This window comes from Erithacus rubecula (assembly GCF_903797595.1).
Source record: "Erithacus rubecula genome assembly, chromosome: 12".
NCBI classification, from domain to species: domain Eukaryota; kingdom Metazoa; phylum Chordata; class Aves; order Passeriformes; family Muscicapidae; genus Erithacus; species Erithacus rubecula.
The window spans coordinates 3609834-3627031 of NC_136664.1; the positions used below are offsets into that span (position 1 = coordinate 3609834).

The following is a 17198-nucleotide window of genomic DNA, read 5'->3' on the forward strand; positions in this document are numbered from 1 at the left end:
ACAAAAAAAACAAAAAAAAAACCCAAAAAAGAACAGAGAGAAAAATAAAAGACAATGCAAGATTTTTACTATTTTTTCCCTTCAGACATTAGTTCTATGATAGACAAATAGAAACATGGCAATAATTACCCATTTAGATAGTATTAACACCTTCAAGGAACAGTGTCAGTAAAAAGACTGCTGTGTAAAATACTCCTGAGCCAGTGGTTGACTCAGAACCTGCAATTACAGGTGGTGGTTGTGCAGCATGAGGGAACTGCCCAAATTCATTCTTTCAGAGCTGATTCTATTCTCTCTTTTCTGGCATTGTTTGTGGATTCCTCCAACACCCACAGCCCTCCAGAGCTGATGATTCTGTGTTTCAGAGTTTACAAAGACAGAACTGAAAAAAACTTTTCTTTGCTTCAAGCAGATTCTCTCTCCCTGCCTTTCCATACAACTTAAAAAAAAAAACAGAAAGGAAGAGAAAAGCAATGTACACTGCCCAACACACAGCAGCTTCAGATCCAGAGATGCACTACAAATTCCCAGTGGCTGGGTTGAGGCAGGTCATCAATAAACCTGCAGAGCCAACTCGAGATGCTCCTGGGTAAAACTCAGAGTGAAAAAACCCTGGTGCTGCATGCTGAGAGCATGGCTCAGCCTCTCATTTGTAACAATGGAGCTATTCTTCTGTCTGCACAAGGAAAACAAATCTCCTGGTGTTAGGAATCAAAGACAAGTCCTTCAGACTCTGGGAGATATATTTAACCATGACTAAGTGTGCTGCTTCCTAAGCATTCACTCTTTAAGTCTTCCTATCCCTCTCTCATTATGTAGTACTTCTGGAAGGGATTGGAGTGTGTCCCAAAAAAGGAGTTTATTGACCTCCACCAGCAACAAAAGTGCTTTAAAAAGGCTTGATGTGCAACAGAGTATGCAAAATTGATCCCTTAAGTGGTTGTGAGCAATGTGATGTGAAGCCTCATATTTGCTCACAGGGGGTTCAGGATCTCTGAAAAAATGCTGGCAAGAGAGAAGAAAAAAGGCATTTTGAATTGTGTTTGTGATTCATGGCATTTGTTGTGTAGAAGGGTGGGGTTTGGCAGCCAAGGAAAGGAACAAAAGTAAAACCTGCTTTTTCCAGAGAATTCTCCTTAGTTTTCTCAACCATTTGGGATTTGGGAGAAGCTCACTGAGCTATGAGTCCCATTTCAGTGCAGTTTCAGCACTACTGCATAGAATTTTAGGCAGCATTTGTTTGTTTTTTGGACAGAGATCATGGCTGCCTCCATTAGAGGTTGGAACATTTCCACTGATTTCCACCAGCTCCAGAAGCACCAACCCCAAAGTCAGGATGACCTGATCTAAAGCAAAACATGTCCCAGCATCAAAAATTCCTGTTCCCAAAGACACTGATCAGTCCATCCTCTAGTTCTTGGTGAAAAGACAAATCATGCACAGGCTGCAAGAAATCCTCCAGATCCAATGGTCAGCCAAGACTCAGCTCCTAAACTACATCTCCAAGTGCCTCATCCAGACACTTCCAGATGTGTTTTCAGCCCCTCCCTGAGCAGATTATTCTAATACCTGACCCCTCTGGCAGACAATTTTTTTCCAGTGCCTAATCTGAGCTCCTCTGGGGAGTTAAAGTCCATTTTCTCTCATCCTGTCACTTGAGACTTGGCAGAAGAGACTCAGTACAAGCTCCTTCAAGGCAGCAAACAAACACAATCACTTTTAATTCAGTTGGGTTCAGCCTCCTCCTCCCCTTCCTCTGATGCTACAGCCTGAAGCCTCATTAACACTTGCAGCACAAAAAAAATGCAATTTATATCAAGAGAAACAGAGTCTGTCCCCTTCCAGACAGACCAGTAGCTGTTATTTGGAAATGCTGACAAGAATAAATGGCTTTGCTGCTTTTTCCAGGGCTTGGAAACAATGTCCTTGTGCTTGCAGGAGCCACTTGTACACTGTGGGGCAGCCTGATAGAAATATTATAAACAAATATCTACATTATTGACATTATTATGTATTATAAATAGATACCTTATTTACATACAGAGCTTCAGATATCTCTGCAGCCTTTCATGTTCCTGTGAAACTCAGTGCAGTTTGGGTTCTAAGTTCTCCAGCTTCAAATGCTGCATTTTAATTCTACTTAATGAATTAGATATGCTTTAGAGCTGGAATAAACTTTTCTTGTGAAGATATTTCTGAAGCATTGAGCCACATTGCTTGCTGAGAATAAACACTGAAACAATATGTTTACATAAATAATTTAAAATCCAAGAGCACAGTAGGTAATAAAAATATATTGCCATGATAAGGCATGAAACCAGAAAACAACACTGCTCTAATTAAAAATTACAAATACACTGCAGTAAACAACTTCTTTACATGCAGTTAAAAGTCTAACTACTGAATATTCTGGACTTGTGGAATCCCAAAAAAGGGAAAAAAATACTGAAACCAATCTCTTCACACACTCAAATATTGAGAACCATAACTGTGTTTAATTAAGATCTACTGTTAATAATGGATTTCAGAGTGAGGTTCTTCTTTTAATTTCCCAAGGTAGAAAATGTTATTAAATTTGGCCTTTAACTTCTCATTGACACGTACACTTGAAACTTCTGATTAAAATTTCAGAGGTTGGGAAGAAGTACCCAAAATTAAACTCTCAAATCTGGCACAAAAATAACAATGGTCCCTGATTAAGAAATCAAATTTCAAAAACTTCATTACTGTTCTATTAATAAATTGTTAGGTTATAATTAAAATGGGGCCTGCTGGATTTCTTTCATTTTTTAATTCTAGAAAAGATGGAAACTGCAGAGAGATTTGGAGTCTCATTTCTTTCCCTAAAACGCATTTTTTACCAGCTTGTTTGAGCTTTGAAATGAAATTCTTCCTTGGCCTGCAAAAACACTTGAAGCTGAAGAATAAGAAGGAAAATTGCTTCAAAAGTACAGCTGTCTTCAGGAAATTTCACAAAGTAAGCCACGTTTTTTGGAGATAAGTAATTTGATTCTGATTCAGATCTGCATTGTTCAAAGAATAAATTCAATCTAGTTGCAGACAATGGCAAAAATGGTTTCTCTACTCATTTTTGTTGGTCTTGAAATGCATTTATCATGTTATATCTAGTAGAGTAACTAAATTTCCTGATTACAAATAATCAGCAACTCCTTCTACAAGCTCCATACAGAAAATTAACTAAAAATATCCCTGCAGTTAGATATATTTCAGTTGTAATAGGTGGAAAAAAAGAACCCAAAGCCCACCAACATTATTAATTCTCTGCTGGTCTGCCCATTTTAAAGAGATTTATACTTTGTTGGGAGTGATGCACACTGTTCACACAGCACAAATCTGACATTCATTGCTTCTTGTAGACAAAACCTTGCTCACTCATGGTCATTAATATTCAATTAATCCACAGACTCCTTTAGGAACCTGTGCTTGTCCTTTATTTTACCATCCAGTCATAGACTGGTGGCATAATTATAAGTCTGAGAACCACAAATTTGGTATCAGGGCTCTGTAAAAGCCCTGCCCATTGTCCCAAACTCTAAACACACACCTCTCTGTGGGAATTTGAGATAAATATTTCAGCCAGATCCCAAGCAGAGAGAGGTTTTGGCTGTTGTACTTGGAATTTGACCCTGTCCTTTATTGCAGATGCTGTTCTCATAACACAGTCTGCTTTTCTCACTGCTGGTACCCAGGTGTTTCAACACCTGTCAGCATTAAAACATCTTTTAAAAATGCTCTTTTATGCTTTCCTGTTATTTTAGCAATAGCACTGACAGGCAGTCGAATTAGCCTTTTCTACCATTTCCCAGATTTCCATTACATTTGCTTTATTTGCCTCTAACTTTCACAATCACTTCCTTTTCCACAGTTTCTTTATATGATCATTCCTGATTCTCAGCCCAGCCTAGTTTAATTCTGCTCTTCTTTTCTGCACATTAAAAGAAAAAAAAAAAAAATCTTACTTTTGGCTATAAGCCTTCCATGCTTGGCTATGCAGATATAGTAAAACTTCTGGGAAAATTCTGTTTATCTTATGAGTTAGTCAAGATTTGGGGGTTCCTTGGCAGCCAGTTGTGAGGTGTGGTGAACTGCAGAACATGTTTATGTTACTTGACTGTTTACACAGCACCCTTAAAGATAATTGAAGAGTATTCAATGACTCACAGGGTATCCTTTAAATTCTGGGTCAATGTAGTTTGGAGAAACTCAGAAAATCAGCAGGTCAAGAGGAAAATTTCAGGTAATAGCTCCTGAATTGTTGGCTTTGATTACAAAATCCCTACATTTCCATGGCTTTTCTCCTTTAGCATCACAAAATCAGTTGTTACATTGATGAATGTTAGTTTTCCCATCTCCCATGGGAATAAATACATAAATTATGGAGAACATAAATAAATTTGTTTCTTAAAATCGGTTCAAAACTCAAAGGAAATAAATATCTGTTCCCTGCACAAGCCAGGTTCTGAGCAAAGCTGCTGGGATCACATTGCCCTGTCTGACAAGCAACAGAAATTCCATCCGTAGACACAAATTTTTGTGTATATGAAAATAAGGGGTCTTTGGAGCAAAAGCTAAACTTAAGAATAAGAAATCATTCTATAAATAAATCCATTTAGAATACAAAGGAAATGATGTGCTAAGAATCATCCTCCAGATGAATTAGTATTTCTATGAGGAAAAAACCTGAACTATTAATATTATTAACAGCATTATCTTTGAAGTGATGCAGAGAGTTGAAATTTTAATTCTCTGCCTTGCCTTTTCTCTTCCTTCCTTGGAGATGAGCACACTCCCCTGCTTAAATTCACCTCCTCATCATTCAAACCCAAGTCCTTTGCAGTGACATTTTCACCAAGCCTTGCCACTGACAGAGAGCATCTTGAAGATCAGCAGCTTTCTCCACTGCAGAGCAGTACACGTGTCAAACCTTCTTTCAGGGTTGCACAATCAGTGCTAAATAACAGCAGAGAGATCTGTGCCTGTGCTCTGGATTGACAGAGCCATTGTTCAGCTGCAGCTTTGAAGTTGTTCTCACATGGTGTTTATCCCCTTTTATACACACTGAGACCCGGGGGAAATGATACTTACAAGGAGAAATGAAAAATTAAACACAGCTGTAGGTTTTAGTGGTAGTGCCTAACCTGTAATTCTCAAATGCTGAGAAAAGCTGGCTGGAAAGCCAATTTAGTTTAAGAGAAGAAAGTGGTTGGTTTTTCATTTTTCATAGAAACTAAAGCCAAAAGACCAAGCCAGGCTGATCAAAATATAAGATGATGATACCACATAATACCCAAGTTTACTCCTTGTGACATGTCACAAGTGTAGTATTATATTATTATAGCACAGAAATAATATTTTATTTTCATTTATCTGGACAAGGCCCAAGCTTCCATTCTTTCACTGGGAAATATTTTCTCAGCCCTTGAAAGTGAATGGATGGTTGTTATTTTACTGAAGAACATTATGAATTATCATAAACTAATTTAAACCCTATGTTAAACAGATGCATTGTTTCTATAGACATTTTTAACTTTTATATATCTTCCCTGGCTCTCATGAAGGAAGAGGAATAAAGAAATAAATTAAAAATAATTTTGAAACTATGCAAAGCCAAGTCTACTGCTTGTGGGCACTTGATTGTTCTATTGTAGGAATCTCACAGTGTGGAAAATTATTGTTTCCTTTCTAATACACTCATGTGTTTTCAACAAACTGAATCTCTAATTGCAGGAAAAAAATACAAATTGTAACTTCTTACTGTGTAGAGACAAAACAGGTTAAACATAATTTGGGCACAAAAGACATTCCCACTCGTGGATGCTGGTGGGAGCCAGGAAAAAAAGCAGTTTGAGTTTTCCCAAGCTACTCAAAGGAAAACAGAAGGGAAAGAATTAATAACAAGGTTTAACAATTAACATGTTGTGGACAGAAGGAAGGCATGAGGAACAATGCTTTGGTACAAGCAAAAGTGATGTTTACAAGAGGTGTTGCCTTCCTTGGACCAATGAGCTTAATTCTATCCTTGGTTCTGTGAAGCAGTCTAGAAAAGTGTGATTACTTCTGCAACAAATCATTTTTTCTGCTCTCTGGATGAAGCCTGCTGCTGTATTCTTTGGCTGCTCCCCATCCTTCAGCGACACTAACGCACTCCCGCGTTTCCAACAAACTGAATCTCCAATTGCAGGAAAAAATATAAATTATAACTGCGCAGAACCAAAACAAGTTAAACCTAATGTGGGCACAGAAGGCAGTGCCCTGCTGGTCCCACAGTGCCCATGGTGGGTGCAAAGGAGAGGCAGTGCCTCACCTGATGGTCTGGTGCTGCAGCGTGTCGGGGTCGGTGGCGTTCACCGTCAGCACCACGCTGCCCACGGGGATGTTCTCCTGCTTGCTCACTGCCATGGGGTTGGGGTGGAACACGGGGCCCTCGTTGACATCCTCCACTGTGATCTGGACCGTGGCTGTGGAGCTGGGGCCGTAGGCAATGTCTGGGATCAGCGGGTCCTCGTTCTCCACCTTGATCAGCAGCGTGTGGAAAGCCGAGATCTCGTAGTCCAAAGGCTGCAAAGCAGAAGATCAGAGGCAGAGTTAAAAGACAAGGCTTAGCACTTTTTACTTAAGCTCACAGCAAACTTGCAGACAGCAGAATTAGCTAGAAAGGGACAACAGCACTCCCTGAACCTGGAACTTGGTGAGAGTTTAGGATTAGACACAGTTCTAAAGGTGATGCCTAAAGAGGCTGACCTGAAACAGAGATTCCTGTTAACTGTGTTAAAAGAATAAAGTGGGGTTTTATTAAAAAACCTTCAAAGGATTCACCTTGGGCAGTACAAGATCCCAGCCATGGCTACACTCAAGATGGACCCCAGGTCATGAGTTTTCATGTTTTATAAGTTTTGGTTCATTCCCATATTGGGTTTAATTGATCAATTACAGCTCCAGGTTCTGCAGTCCCACCCTCCCAGATTCTCTCCCCACTTCCCTCTGTTTGCATTTTTGGGGCTGGAGCTGCAGCATGTCCTTGGTTCTGGGTCTGGGAATGGATTGTTTTAGGTGATTGAGCTGTGAGAAGAACTTGTAACACTTGATAAGAAGTTCAGAGTTATAGACTTATGCAGTGCAGAATCAGGAAAATAGGAAAGCTAAAACTTAAGGCACCAAGGGCATTGAAGATAATAAACATAATGGACTTAAAAACCCATGGAGACATCCTTCTGTCCAAGAGCTTACATTTCTTTGCCATATCTCATAGGCACAATTTGATGCTCATATATCCATGCTTATTTATATGTAGCAAGTATTTAACAAACAAATGACTCACACTCACTAGCTACTCATGGCAATAACACAAGCTGCTTTCTCAATTCCTGTCTTGAAATCAAAGGCACTGCCATGGAAATACATGCATTTGTATTAAGAATTGACAATGCCTCTTCTGAATCCAAGAAGAGAGCATTCTGGCACAGGCAGCAAACAGGTCTATTTTCTTCTTTTTTTTTTTTTTTATTTTTTTATTTGTTAAGTTTGGGACATAAGATTGTTTTCATACAAAGACAGGAAAAAAAATTTCCTATGAGTCTTTAGAAATGTGGGACCAATATACTTTAGAAATGTGGATTCAGTCTGAATCCATGCCCTTTTCTTCCCTACTACTTGCAAGTGTTCTCTGAGAACAAAATAGGGCTCTTGAATTCTAATTGTACCTCCAGCAACAAACAAAACTTTGTTGTCCAATCTCACTATTAATTGCAATGATTACTGCAAATCTGGGTATTATTTTAGCACAATGGCAATACAGCTAGGAAAAGAATTTTAAAAATAAGGTTGCTGTGACAGAAGAAGGGGTTGCACACAGAGTTTGGACAAGGGCTGGCTGCCAAATTTATACCTTCGAATAACCCATCCCTGCTGTGCCTCGCTTTATGCAGTGAACCCAGAGGATGAACCTGACAGCAAAAATACAGGGCAGGAGGGGATTGTTCTTACCTTGACAACAGAGAGCATTCCCTCATTAGTCTGGGGGTTGGTGTGGATCTCAAAGCTCTGCCCTGGGTTCCCATTGATGATGGAGTAGACAGCTCTCCACGCCCCGGTGGCGGGATCATCCCGGTCACCCACAGTTAAGTTCACTATTACACCTGTGACCCCCTCCTTCACTGTGGCCTGGAACTGAGAAAAAAACACAGAGGAAATCGCTGTTATTTCCACTTAATGACCACACACACACGAAATAGCCAAGGCAACATTAATTATTTACCCCAGCAGGAGGAAGATGGAGTCCTTGACCGAAGTGGAATGTTGTGGTGTTTGAATAATGCATTCTCACCTATGAGATATGAGGTAGCACATTTCAGCTGCTCTCCATTTAATAGGTGGCAGATAAGCAGGGATGTGATAGGAGTGGAGCTTGGGAAGGTTCTGATCACAAGAAGACAGCTCAGCTCATGCTGCTGGAAAGTGAAGCTGAAAATACCTGAGTACTGCATAGCTGCACATATTCCCAGAAATGGAACTGAGGGAAGAGGAACCTCATACAGACCACCCTTGCCTTCAAATCTACTTTTATTTACAAACAAATCCAGTTTTACATTTCACACTCTTTTTTTTTTCATGAATTATCCCATCCATGTTCATTTTTCACTGCACATTATCAAGATACAAAACAGATCTCACAAAAACCATTCCCAGAGCACTTTTTGAGGGCTTGCTCTAAGACACTCAAAATTAATTGGACCTCATGCTACTACTTTGTCTGCTTAACTAAAAGTCAGTGCTGCTTCCTTTTTGCAGTGGAAGAATTTCTTATGACCTTGTGAAATGCATTGCTGGACGATTCAACCAGCCAAGCCCTGTAAGAAAATTCTAGTTTATTCCCCATCATTCTTATTTATGTAGGGGAAAAAAAACATGAAGCAAACCATTGGAAAGGCTTGTAAGGGTCAGACTTAATAACACTCCTCACCTTTCAAGTACTTGAGGCTGACGTGCTAAAAGCACTGTATATAAGAGTGATAAGATAATACCTGCTTTGGAGGTGGATAAACCAGGCTGATAACAGACCTAATCCTGAGAAGTGCTGAACATCAGCACTGCCATTACAGATCATTAGGAAATCTTAGCATTTCCAAGGATTAAGCCTTCAAAAGGCCAAAATTACAAACTTTAATGACACAAATAGGTTTTGCTGTACTTAAAAGCTGCATCGTTGGTGACAAGGCATCACTCAAGGGCAAGAGTCACCCAAGTGGCTTCAAGACCTGAATAAACTAAATGTCTTTTCTTCTGTCTTACAGAGCACAAGAAGTCATAACACTGCAGAAGAGTTTGTGAAAATATCAAATCCAGAAAATGGCGTTTTATTAATATACAGATTTCCCAATCTGGACAATAGCAGGTAAAGTGGATTGCTCCTATGAAAATAAAGAAAAGATGACTATGCCTTCCCTTGTGTCCAGTGATCTTTGTGTTTTCTTCTTTTTCCAATAGATTTGATTTATCTTGCCAAACCCTTTTTCATTTTTTCTATATAATTTGAGTGCATGTATTCAGTTCAAGCTTTCCAGCCTCAAACCTGATTTCATAAAAGGATGACATTAACACTGGCTGTTTCTATCTTCCTTGGTGTATCTAACAAAGAATTTAAAGAATCTTTTGATTTTGATAGTCAATGTGTAACAGGTTGTGATGGAGCTTTGTTTCAGACAGTTCATTAAGCTCATTTGCAGTTTAATTAATTCTAAATGATAATACAACAATATTTTCACTTGCTTTGAAACAAATTAAAAGGAAAGCTTTATTAACAATCTTGGAAATAACAGAAGAATTACCAAGACTGTGTTCCTTCCAGCTCAGCCAAATGTCATTGTCAAGCAGACTTGGATACCTCCTACTCTGATTGAAAATAGCCAATTAGCCCAATTGATATTTTTATATTATTTCATATTGTCCCAACTTGAGCATGCATTATATGAGACATCAGAACCATAGGGGTCAGAATTTTTCCCAACAATTTCCATTCAGCTGCATAAAAAAGGTGACCAGACTTTAAGGAGCCTAATAGTAAAGAATCAAACCCTTAGATTTGACCATCTGCTCCTAATTCATATTGATCCTTTGGAAAAATCTTTTCCTTAATCCTCCAATCTGATTCAATTAAGTGTTCAGTACTCCTGGCTCACCTTGGGAACTGTAAGAGCTGTTAGGGTGAAATATTAAAATATGTGGCTGTTTTATTCTGATGCATTTTTGGGAAGCCTGTGTGAGAAATTTATTATTTTTACCCCACCAGTGCCAGGCTGTGATGGAAAATATTGCAATGGTGTGCCAGCTAGTTCAAAAATTATGGAATGTCAGGCTAAGGATATCTAAATCAAGGATATCTCAGCTGGGATTGGCTTTTGTCTGCATCCCTGTTTTCTCCTTGTTTAGGAAGAGCTCTCAGTAACTTCAGCTGCAGAGAGAAAGGGCACATGGACCTGCTGAGCCTCTGACTCCTGCAGGTCAAGGAAATGCCAACATCCACAGGGAGAGGCTGTGCCAAGCCAAACAACTCCAGGTACAGTGGTACCCTCACCCCCAGCATCCTCCATGTGGTGGAAACAACCCTGTAAACAGATATTTGAAGCTGTCTGGAACGTTAGACTAAAATCTGTTCAAGATGGATGGAAAAGCAGAATGATCAGACCACAGAGGTCTACTCTAAATTTATAATGTGAAAAGTGCAATAAATCACAGATTTGTGATTGCAAAAGACACATATCTTCTGTAAAACTGTGTGGCCTTGAAAAATTGAGTGTATTTTATCTAGCAGCCTGTTCAGTCACCTTCATTTAAGTAATAAACCTCCCAACATTTATACTCTCAACATTTACACTTATACCAAGTCCCTTTCTAAAACAGAAGTAAAAAGGGAATTTCAATAATATGAAAGGGCAAAAATAGGAATTTGATTTGGAAACCGAGAAAGAAAACCCCACAGGTTCCTTGTATTTCACAGTAAAAGGTTTACACACTTAAAGCACAGGGCTTAACTGGGAAAATCTGAACCAGTGCTCTAAAATAAAACCCCACAGTGGCTAACACAAATAATTGGATCACAAGTTAATTGATTTTACTCATTTTAAATATCTGCACATCCCCTAAGCACCACTATAAATTAAGAATAAAGTAGATGAGTTCAGTACTTTATTTAAACTGCTATCATTTGGACCCATTTTAACACTAATAACTTAGAAGGTGAATACCCTGGGCCAGAGGGGGTTTTTGGGGGTTTATTGGAAGAAACTGTGTGAATTTACTGCTTCTGAGTATTTGAAATGTGATGTTAACCTGCTCTGTGATGTGCCATGCTGTCATTTATTGTGCTTATCATGCATACAGCCCAGAGATTTTAGCAATTCTGTCACTTTTAAAGTTTTAGAAATATAAGGAAAGAAAAAAATATGCAGTTCTTTTTCTGTATCCAAAATCCTGTGCCAAAATACACAGAAAATGGACTGATACAAACTTAGAAAGAAACACTGAGTGAACAGCAGTTAATGGGGAACTGAAATATTTTGAGGAAATGTAGTGATGGATGTAGATGAAGAGAGTGAGGCTTGTGAAGGTGCATAAACATTGAAAATGTGAAAAGTCAGCAATATTTACCATCATGATGGACTGATGGGAAGCAGAAAAGGACACTGGAATTGTGAGGGATCAGAAAAGGACACTGGAATTGTGAGGGATCAGAAAAGGACACTAAAATTGTTGTGGGGGATCAGAGAAGGACACTGGAATTGTTGTCAGGGATCAGAAAAGGACACTGGAATTGTTGTGGGGGATCAGAAAAGGACACTGGAATTGTGAGGGATCAGAAAAGGACACTGGAATTGTTGTGAGGGATCAGAAAAGGACACTGGAATTGTTGTGAGGGATCAGAAAAGGACACTGGAATAGTTGTGGGGGATCAGAAAAGGACACTGGAATTGTGAGGGATCAGAAAAGGACACTGGAATTATTGTGGGGTATCAGAAAAGGACACTGGAATTGTTGTGGGGGATCAGATAAGGAGACTGGAATTGTTGTGGGGGATCAGATAAGGAGACTGGAATTGTTGTGGGGGCATGGGGCATGGAGGTCCTGGAGGGTGACAAGGAGCAGCTGCTATTTCTTTCAGGAGTCAGCTCAGGGATGGCAGGGAGAGCAGAGATGTTCAGACAGTGTGCTCCAACACAGCCTGAGCAGAGGAGAGTCAGCCCAGCACACTGCTCCTCCCTGCCCTGGACCTTGCAAGCTTCATTTAGTGGCTGTTTGCTGCTGGAGCCAGGAGGTGACACTGAGCCAAATCCTCCTCCACACTGAGCTGAGAGGACACTGCACTGGCAGCTCTTTTGACAGAAATTTCCTCTGGATGGCCCCAGGACAAACCAGCCTTGTCAGACTCCCACCACAGGGCAGGCACACGAAAAGATCACTTTGAAAAATGTTATCACCTGAGAATGCAAACACTGACCCCACCTCAGTCTCAGACATAGCTGGAAATGGTACCCAGACCATGTGAAAATCAGATCCTTGTCTCTCAGCCTCATTAAAGCCTCTGTAGTAAATGAGATTCTGTTTACTGACTTCTCAGAGCAGATGAAGAGTGCACCAGAATCACCTGGGTGTCTCCTGTCCAGCAGCAGCGTGAGCAGGCACAAACAAAATCTTTTATGAAGCCACTAAAAAACTGTCTCAGAGTGGGGCACTGACTCCCAAATTAAAGAGCTGCCACAAGCAGCAAACACAAAGCAAGATAAACGTGCCTGGGGTCGCTGATCACTACCCAATGGCTCATTAAGATTCTGCATGCTGTGATTCCCAATCAGGAACAAACAAATTAAAACTCTGTGTCAGTTTGCATTTATCAGGGTGAGATTCTGGTGGAAGGTATTCTGTGCTGCTATCACGGGTTTGTTTCCTCTTCTATATATCATAAAAGATGGAAAATAATGGGATGTATTAATTCAGATGTCTGTGTTATAAATTCAACAGAGAAATTGTATTATTGCAATTATCTCCCTCCACTGAAGCCCACTGCCTTTGTGACCATATTTTGTCTCTCTAATTTCTTAAGAATGTAATGACAAGTTATAGAATCTCTTGGAACCTTCTTGCTCCTTTTGCCTTTTCCTTTGCATGCTGCCATTCACTATAAATGCACCTGAGCTCCCAGGATCTTATTTGCCAAGGAAACAACACATTTTCCACAGCTCTGTACCTGGAGCATCTCCAAGTACAAATGAATTTTCAGACTGGTCACAAAGGTCTGCATTCTGAATCAATCAGGAATGTCATCATGAATGTCAGAATTGAGCATTTCAGGTGGAATTCAGAGGGACACAAAGCCCAGTTTGCCAGAGAAGGATAAACCAAGTCATTGGTGCTTGAGGCAGGGGAAGCACAAGGAGGAAATAGCATTTGTGCATTGCCCAAAATGCTGCTGATCCTCCCAAACCAAGGGTGCTGCCCTGGGGGACAGGAAAACTTCACCTGAGCAAAATCAGCTCCTACCAAACCCTCCACTGGAGCAATTTAATGGAAAATTGTGTGGTCAAGATGAATTGTAACTTGTTGCTACATCTCCCTAATCTCTTTGCAGATTTTAAAGGTATTTTATTTAAGAGCCTTTGCTATGTGGACACAAACAGCAGCTCTATTTCACTACAAAAATATCTCTATTAGAGAGATGGAGTGAGTTGATGTAAGCTGCACACCAAGCAACACATGAAACACTTGGAAAGCCATTTAGATGAAAGACACCACATAAATATAAAGCATTTTCATGGAATGACAAGGATTTGATGGTGTAAATGAGATGCAAAGCAGAAATTATAGCTGTGAGTCACCTCAACAGGCTTTATTATTGCCATTGTCTTACTGCCATAATGCTGGCTCGTAGGCACTGCATTATTTCTTAACTGAAAGTGTTCCTTTCAGCCTATTCTATTTTTTTTTTTTTTCTGAGTACATAATATTCTTCCACCTCCCTGGTGAAATTACAGAAAGAATTCAATTGTAGCTTAGAAAAAAACCAAAAACAACTTTTCAAATATCTGAAATTGACCATAATAATTCGGGATGCATTTTCAGTTTTTACTTTTGGATGACTTTTCACAGCCTCTGCATTGTAAATGCTTTGTGATCTTTCAAGGCACACACCAGTTGCTTTACAAAGTAAAAGCAGGACTCAGTAATGAAGGACTGAATGAATATTTTTGTCTGCAAAATTTTTGTCTGCAACAAGAGCAACGAATGTAAAAGATCAATAAGGTAAATGGAAATCTAAGGATTCAATTCTGCTCTCTGGAATATGTTACAACATCTGCAGGCTCTGAATTTGTGCCTTTTTCCAGGAAAACACAAAGATACTTTAAAACACTGATATTCATCATGAAGGAGCAAAAGTAAGGGAAGTTTCAGCATGGCTTCATTTGGTTCTGCTGCTCATCAGTCTACTTGAAAAGTACAGAAAGAAATAAACCTTATTAATTAGGCTCCAGGTAAAACCCCCTGGTTTTCTCACCAGGTTAAAGCCAAACTATTTCTGGGATTGAGATCACTTCAAAAACTCTTCATGTATTAAAATTCATGATTGAACTGTAGTGGGGTAGAATGAAAAAATAATGGGAGGGGGAGGGAGGGAGGGAGGGAGGGAGGGAGGGAGGGAGGGAGGGAGGGAGGGAGGGAGGGAGGGATGGGAGGGAGGGAGGAAGGAAGGAAGGAAGGAAGGAAGGAAGGAAGAGGAAGGAAGGAAGGGAAGGAAGGAAGGAAGGAAGGAAGGAAGGAAGGAAGGAAGGAAGGAAGGAAGGAAGGAAGGAAGAAGGAAGGAAGGAAGGAAGGAAGGAAGGAAGGAAGGAAGGAAGGAAGGAAGGAAGGAAGGAAGGAAGGAAGGAAGGAAGGAAGGAAGGAAGGAAGGAAGGAAGGAAGGAAGGAGGAAGGAAGGAAGGAAGGAAGGAAGGAAGGAAGGAAGGAAGGAAGGAAGGGAAGGAAGGAAGGAAGGAAGGAAGGAAGGAAGGAAGGAAGGAAGGAAGGAAGGAAGGAAGGAGAAGGAAGGAAGGAAGGAAGGAAGGAAGGAAGGAAGGAAGGAAGGGAAGGAAGGGAAGGAAGGAAGGGAGGAAGGAAGGAAGGAAGGAAGAGGAAGGAAGGAAGGAAGGAAGGCAGAGGAAGGAAGGAAGGAAGGAAGGAAGGAAGAGGAAGGAAGGAATGGAAGGAAGGAAGGAAGGAAGGAAGGAAGGAAGAAGGTAAGGACGGAAGGAAGGAAGACAGGACGGAAGGAAGGAAGAGGAAGGAAGGAAGGAAGGATATGGAAGGAAGGAAGGAAGGGAAGGAAGGAAGGAAGGAAGAAGGAAAGAAGGAAGGAAGGAAGGAAGGAAGGAAGGAAGGAAGGAAGGAAGGAAGGAAGGAAGGAAGGAAGGAAGGCAGGAAGGAAGGAAGGCGAAGGAAGGAAGGAAGGAAGGAAGGAAGGAAGGAAGGAAGGAAGGAAGGAAGGAAGGAAGGAAGGAAGGAAGGAAGGAAGGAAGGAAGGAAGGAAGGAAGGAAGGAAGGAAGGATCCTCCTATCCCTCTTGCAGACACCATAAATCTTTGAAAACCTTTGAAGATCCACAGAATAAAAGCCTCACAAGAGCCATAAATTAATTTACAGAACTTTCTCCCTGCTTCTTCCCCACAGCAGCACTGAAAGCCCATTCAGAGCTGGTGCTGGTTTCTATCCTCTCATTTATGTGCTTGCAGAAGGCTAAAAGGCCACTTGGGGACTGTAAATAAGTGCTGGTGAAGGTTACTTGAAAAATAGCTGCTTTCTGGAATTATTTTGAAGATTTTGTTTACACAAGATTCTGATTCTTTCTCAGCCCAGCTCAGAGCCTCACTGAGCAAAGGCAAAAAGATAATTCTAACACATATTAATCATATGTTGAATACCTGCTTCAAAGCCTGCTAGCTCCAGGTATATATCAGATGTCTGAAGATTCAGAAGGAAGACAAAGATGCTCTCTTTTTTTTTTTTTTTTTTTCCTCCTTCCAGAATATATAAATAATTTAGAAATGATTCATTCTTCTTCACTTTTCCACCTATAAATGCAAGGTGCATTCAGTGGTTTCTGGAATAAATCAAGTACCCACAAATAATTGGACACCTCTAGAATGATGGTTCAGAGAAAAAACAAATACTCCTTCTCCAGGTGGACAGAGCACAGTGAAAGGTCACTCTATTTATTACATTTAAGGAACTTTGGAGAAAACCTCAAATAATGATGTTATTTCCTGAGCTATAAAAAATTCCTTCACTGCAGGTAGAGCAAACCTTATGTTTAAAACAACAGCATGAGAGAAAATGATGATCCATGATGAGCAGGGCTGAAGGAGCAGACTTCACCTATTCACCTGCCCAGGGAGAGCTCTGCCTTTCACATTTATGAGGCTCCTTGTGCTGAATTCAGCCAACCCAGCTCCTCTCATTTCTTCCTCAGTGCACTCCCTATCAAGGGCAGTGTTAAGCCTGTATTCTTTCTAAGATGCTGGATGTCTTCTTTAAATGGAAGGAACTTTAAATAGAATACACCTCACTGGATTTTTCTTTCTTTTCTCATCCACCAGATTTGAGGAGCATGAAAGTTTTAAAGGATTTTTTTTTTTCCACCAGTTATCCTAATGATGGTGGGAAGGGAAAGGGAACCTTGTCTTTTTTTCATTTTTAGCAGAGACTTTCTCATACCCAAACCTATTTTTCTGATGCTGAAGATAAACATCTGAACATATATGGTGGAATTTACTAACACTGCCCTCCTAAGAGGAAAAAGTCACCTATGACTCATTTTGCAAGGAATTCCTGCCAGTCCCAGTTTAGAGGTGGGATTTATTTAATTTAAGCAACAAATCCCTCCTGCTGCTTCCCTGAATGTGATATTTTTGGGGCCTAGACACAGAATGTGGTCAGAAAACACATCATCTTTCACTGTTGCAGTTGTTACCTGCTCCATGAAGGACTGAATTTACTCCTCTCTGAATATTAAACTGATAAAAAAAGGAGAATTTTATGACAATACTTTTTTTTTTTTTTCTTAAAATTAGCATTGACATATGGAGAGTTAATCTGCTAGAAATTTTGGGAGATTGAGGGAAGTGAAGGAGAAATTTCTCTAAGGACTTTAGTTTGCT

The 17198-nt window shown here is 40.1% G+C and overlaps 1 protein-coding gene across 3 annotated transcripts in view; it reads right to left on the reverse strand.

Annotated features, from left to right (window-relative positions):
• Positions 1-17198, reverse strand: part of CDH13 (cadherin 13) — a gene marked incomplete at its 3' end in the record, with an annotated part of 419157 nt that overhangs the window by 37588 nt on the left and 364371 nt on the right. For all 3 annotated transcript variants that reach the window (XM_079316432.1, XM_079316433.1, XM_079316431.1), the window contains 2 exons: positions 8005-8187; positions 6326-6579 (listed from right to left, as the gene is read on the reverse strand). In XM_079316432.1, the coding sequence (XP_079172558.1) occupies positions 6326-6579; positions 8005-8187 (437 nt within the window). The remainder of the gene's footprint in view (positions 1-6325; positions 6580-8004; positions 8188-17198) is intronic.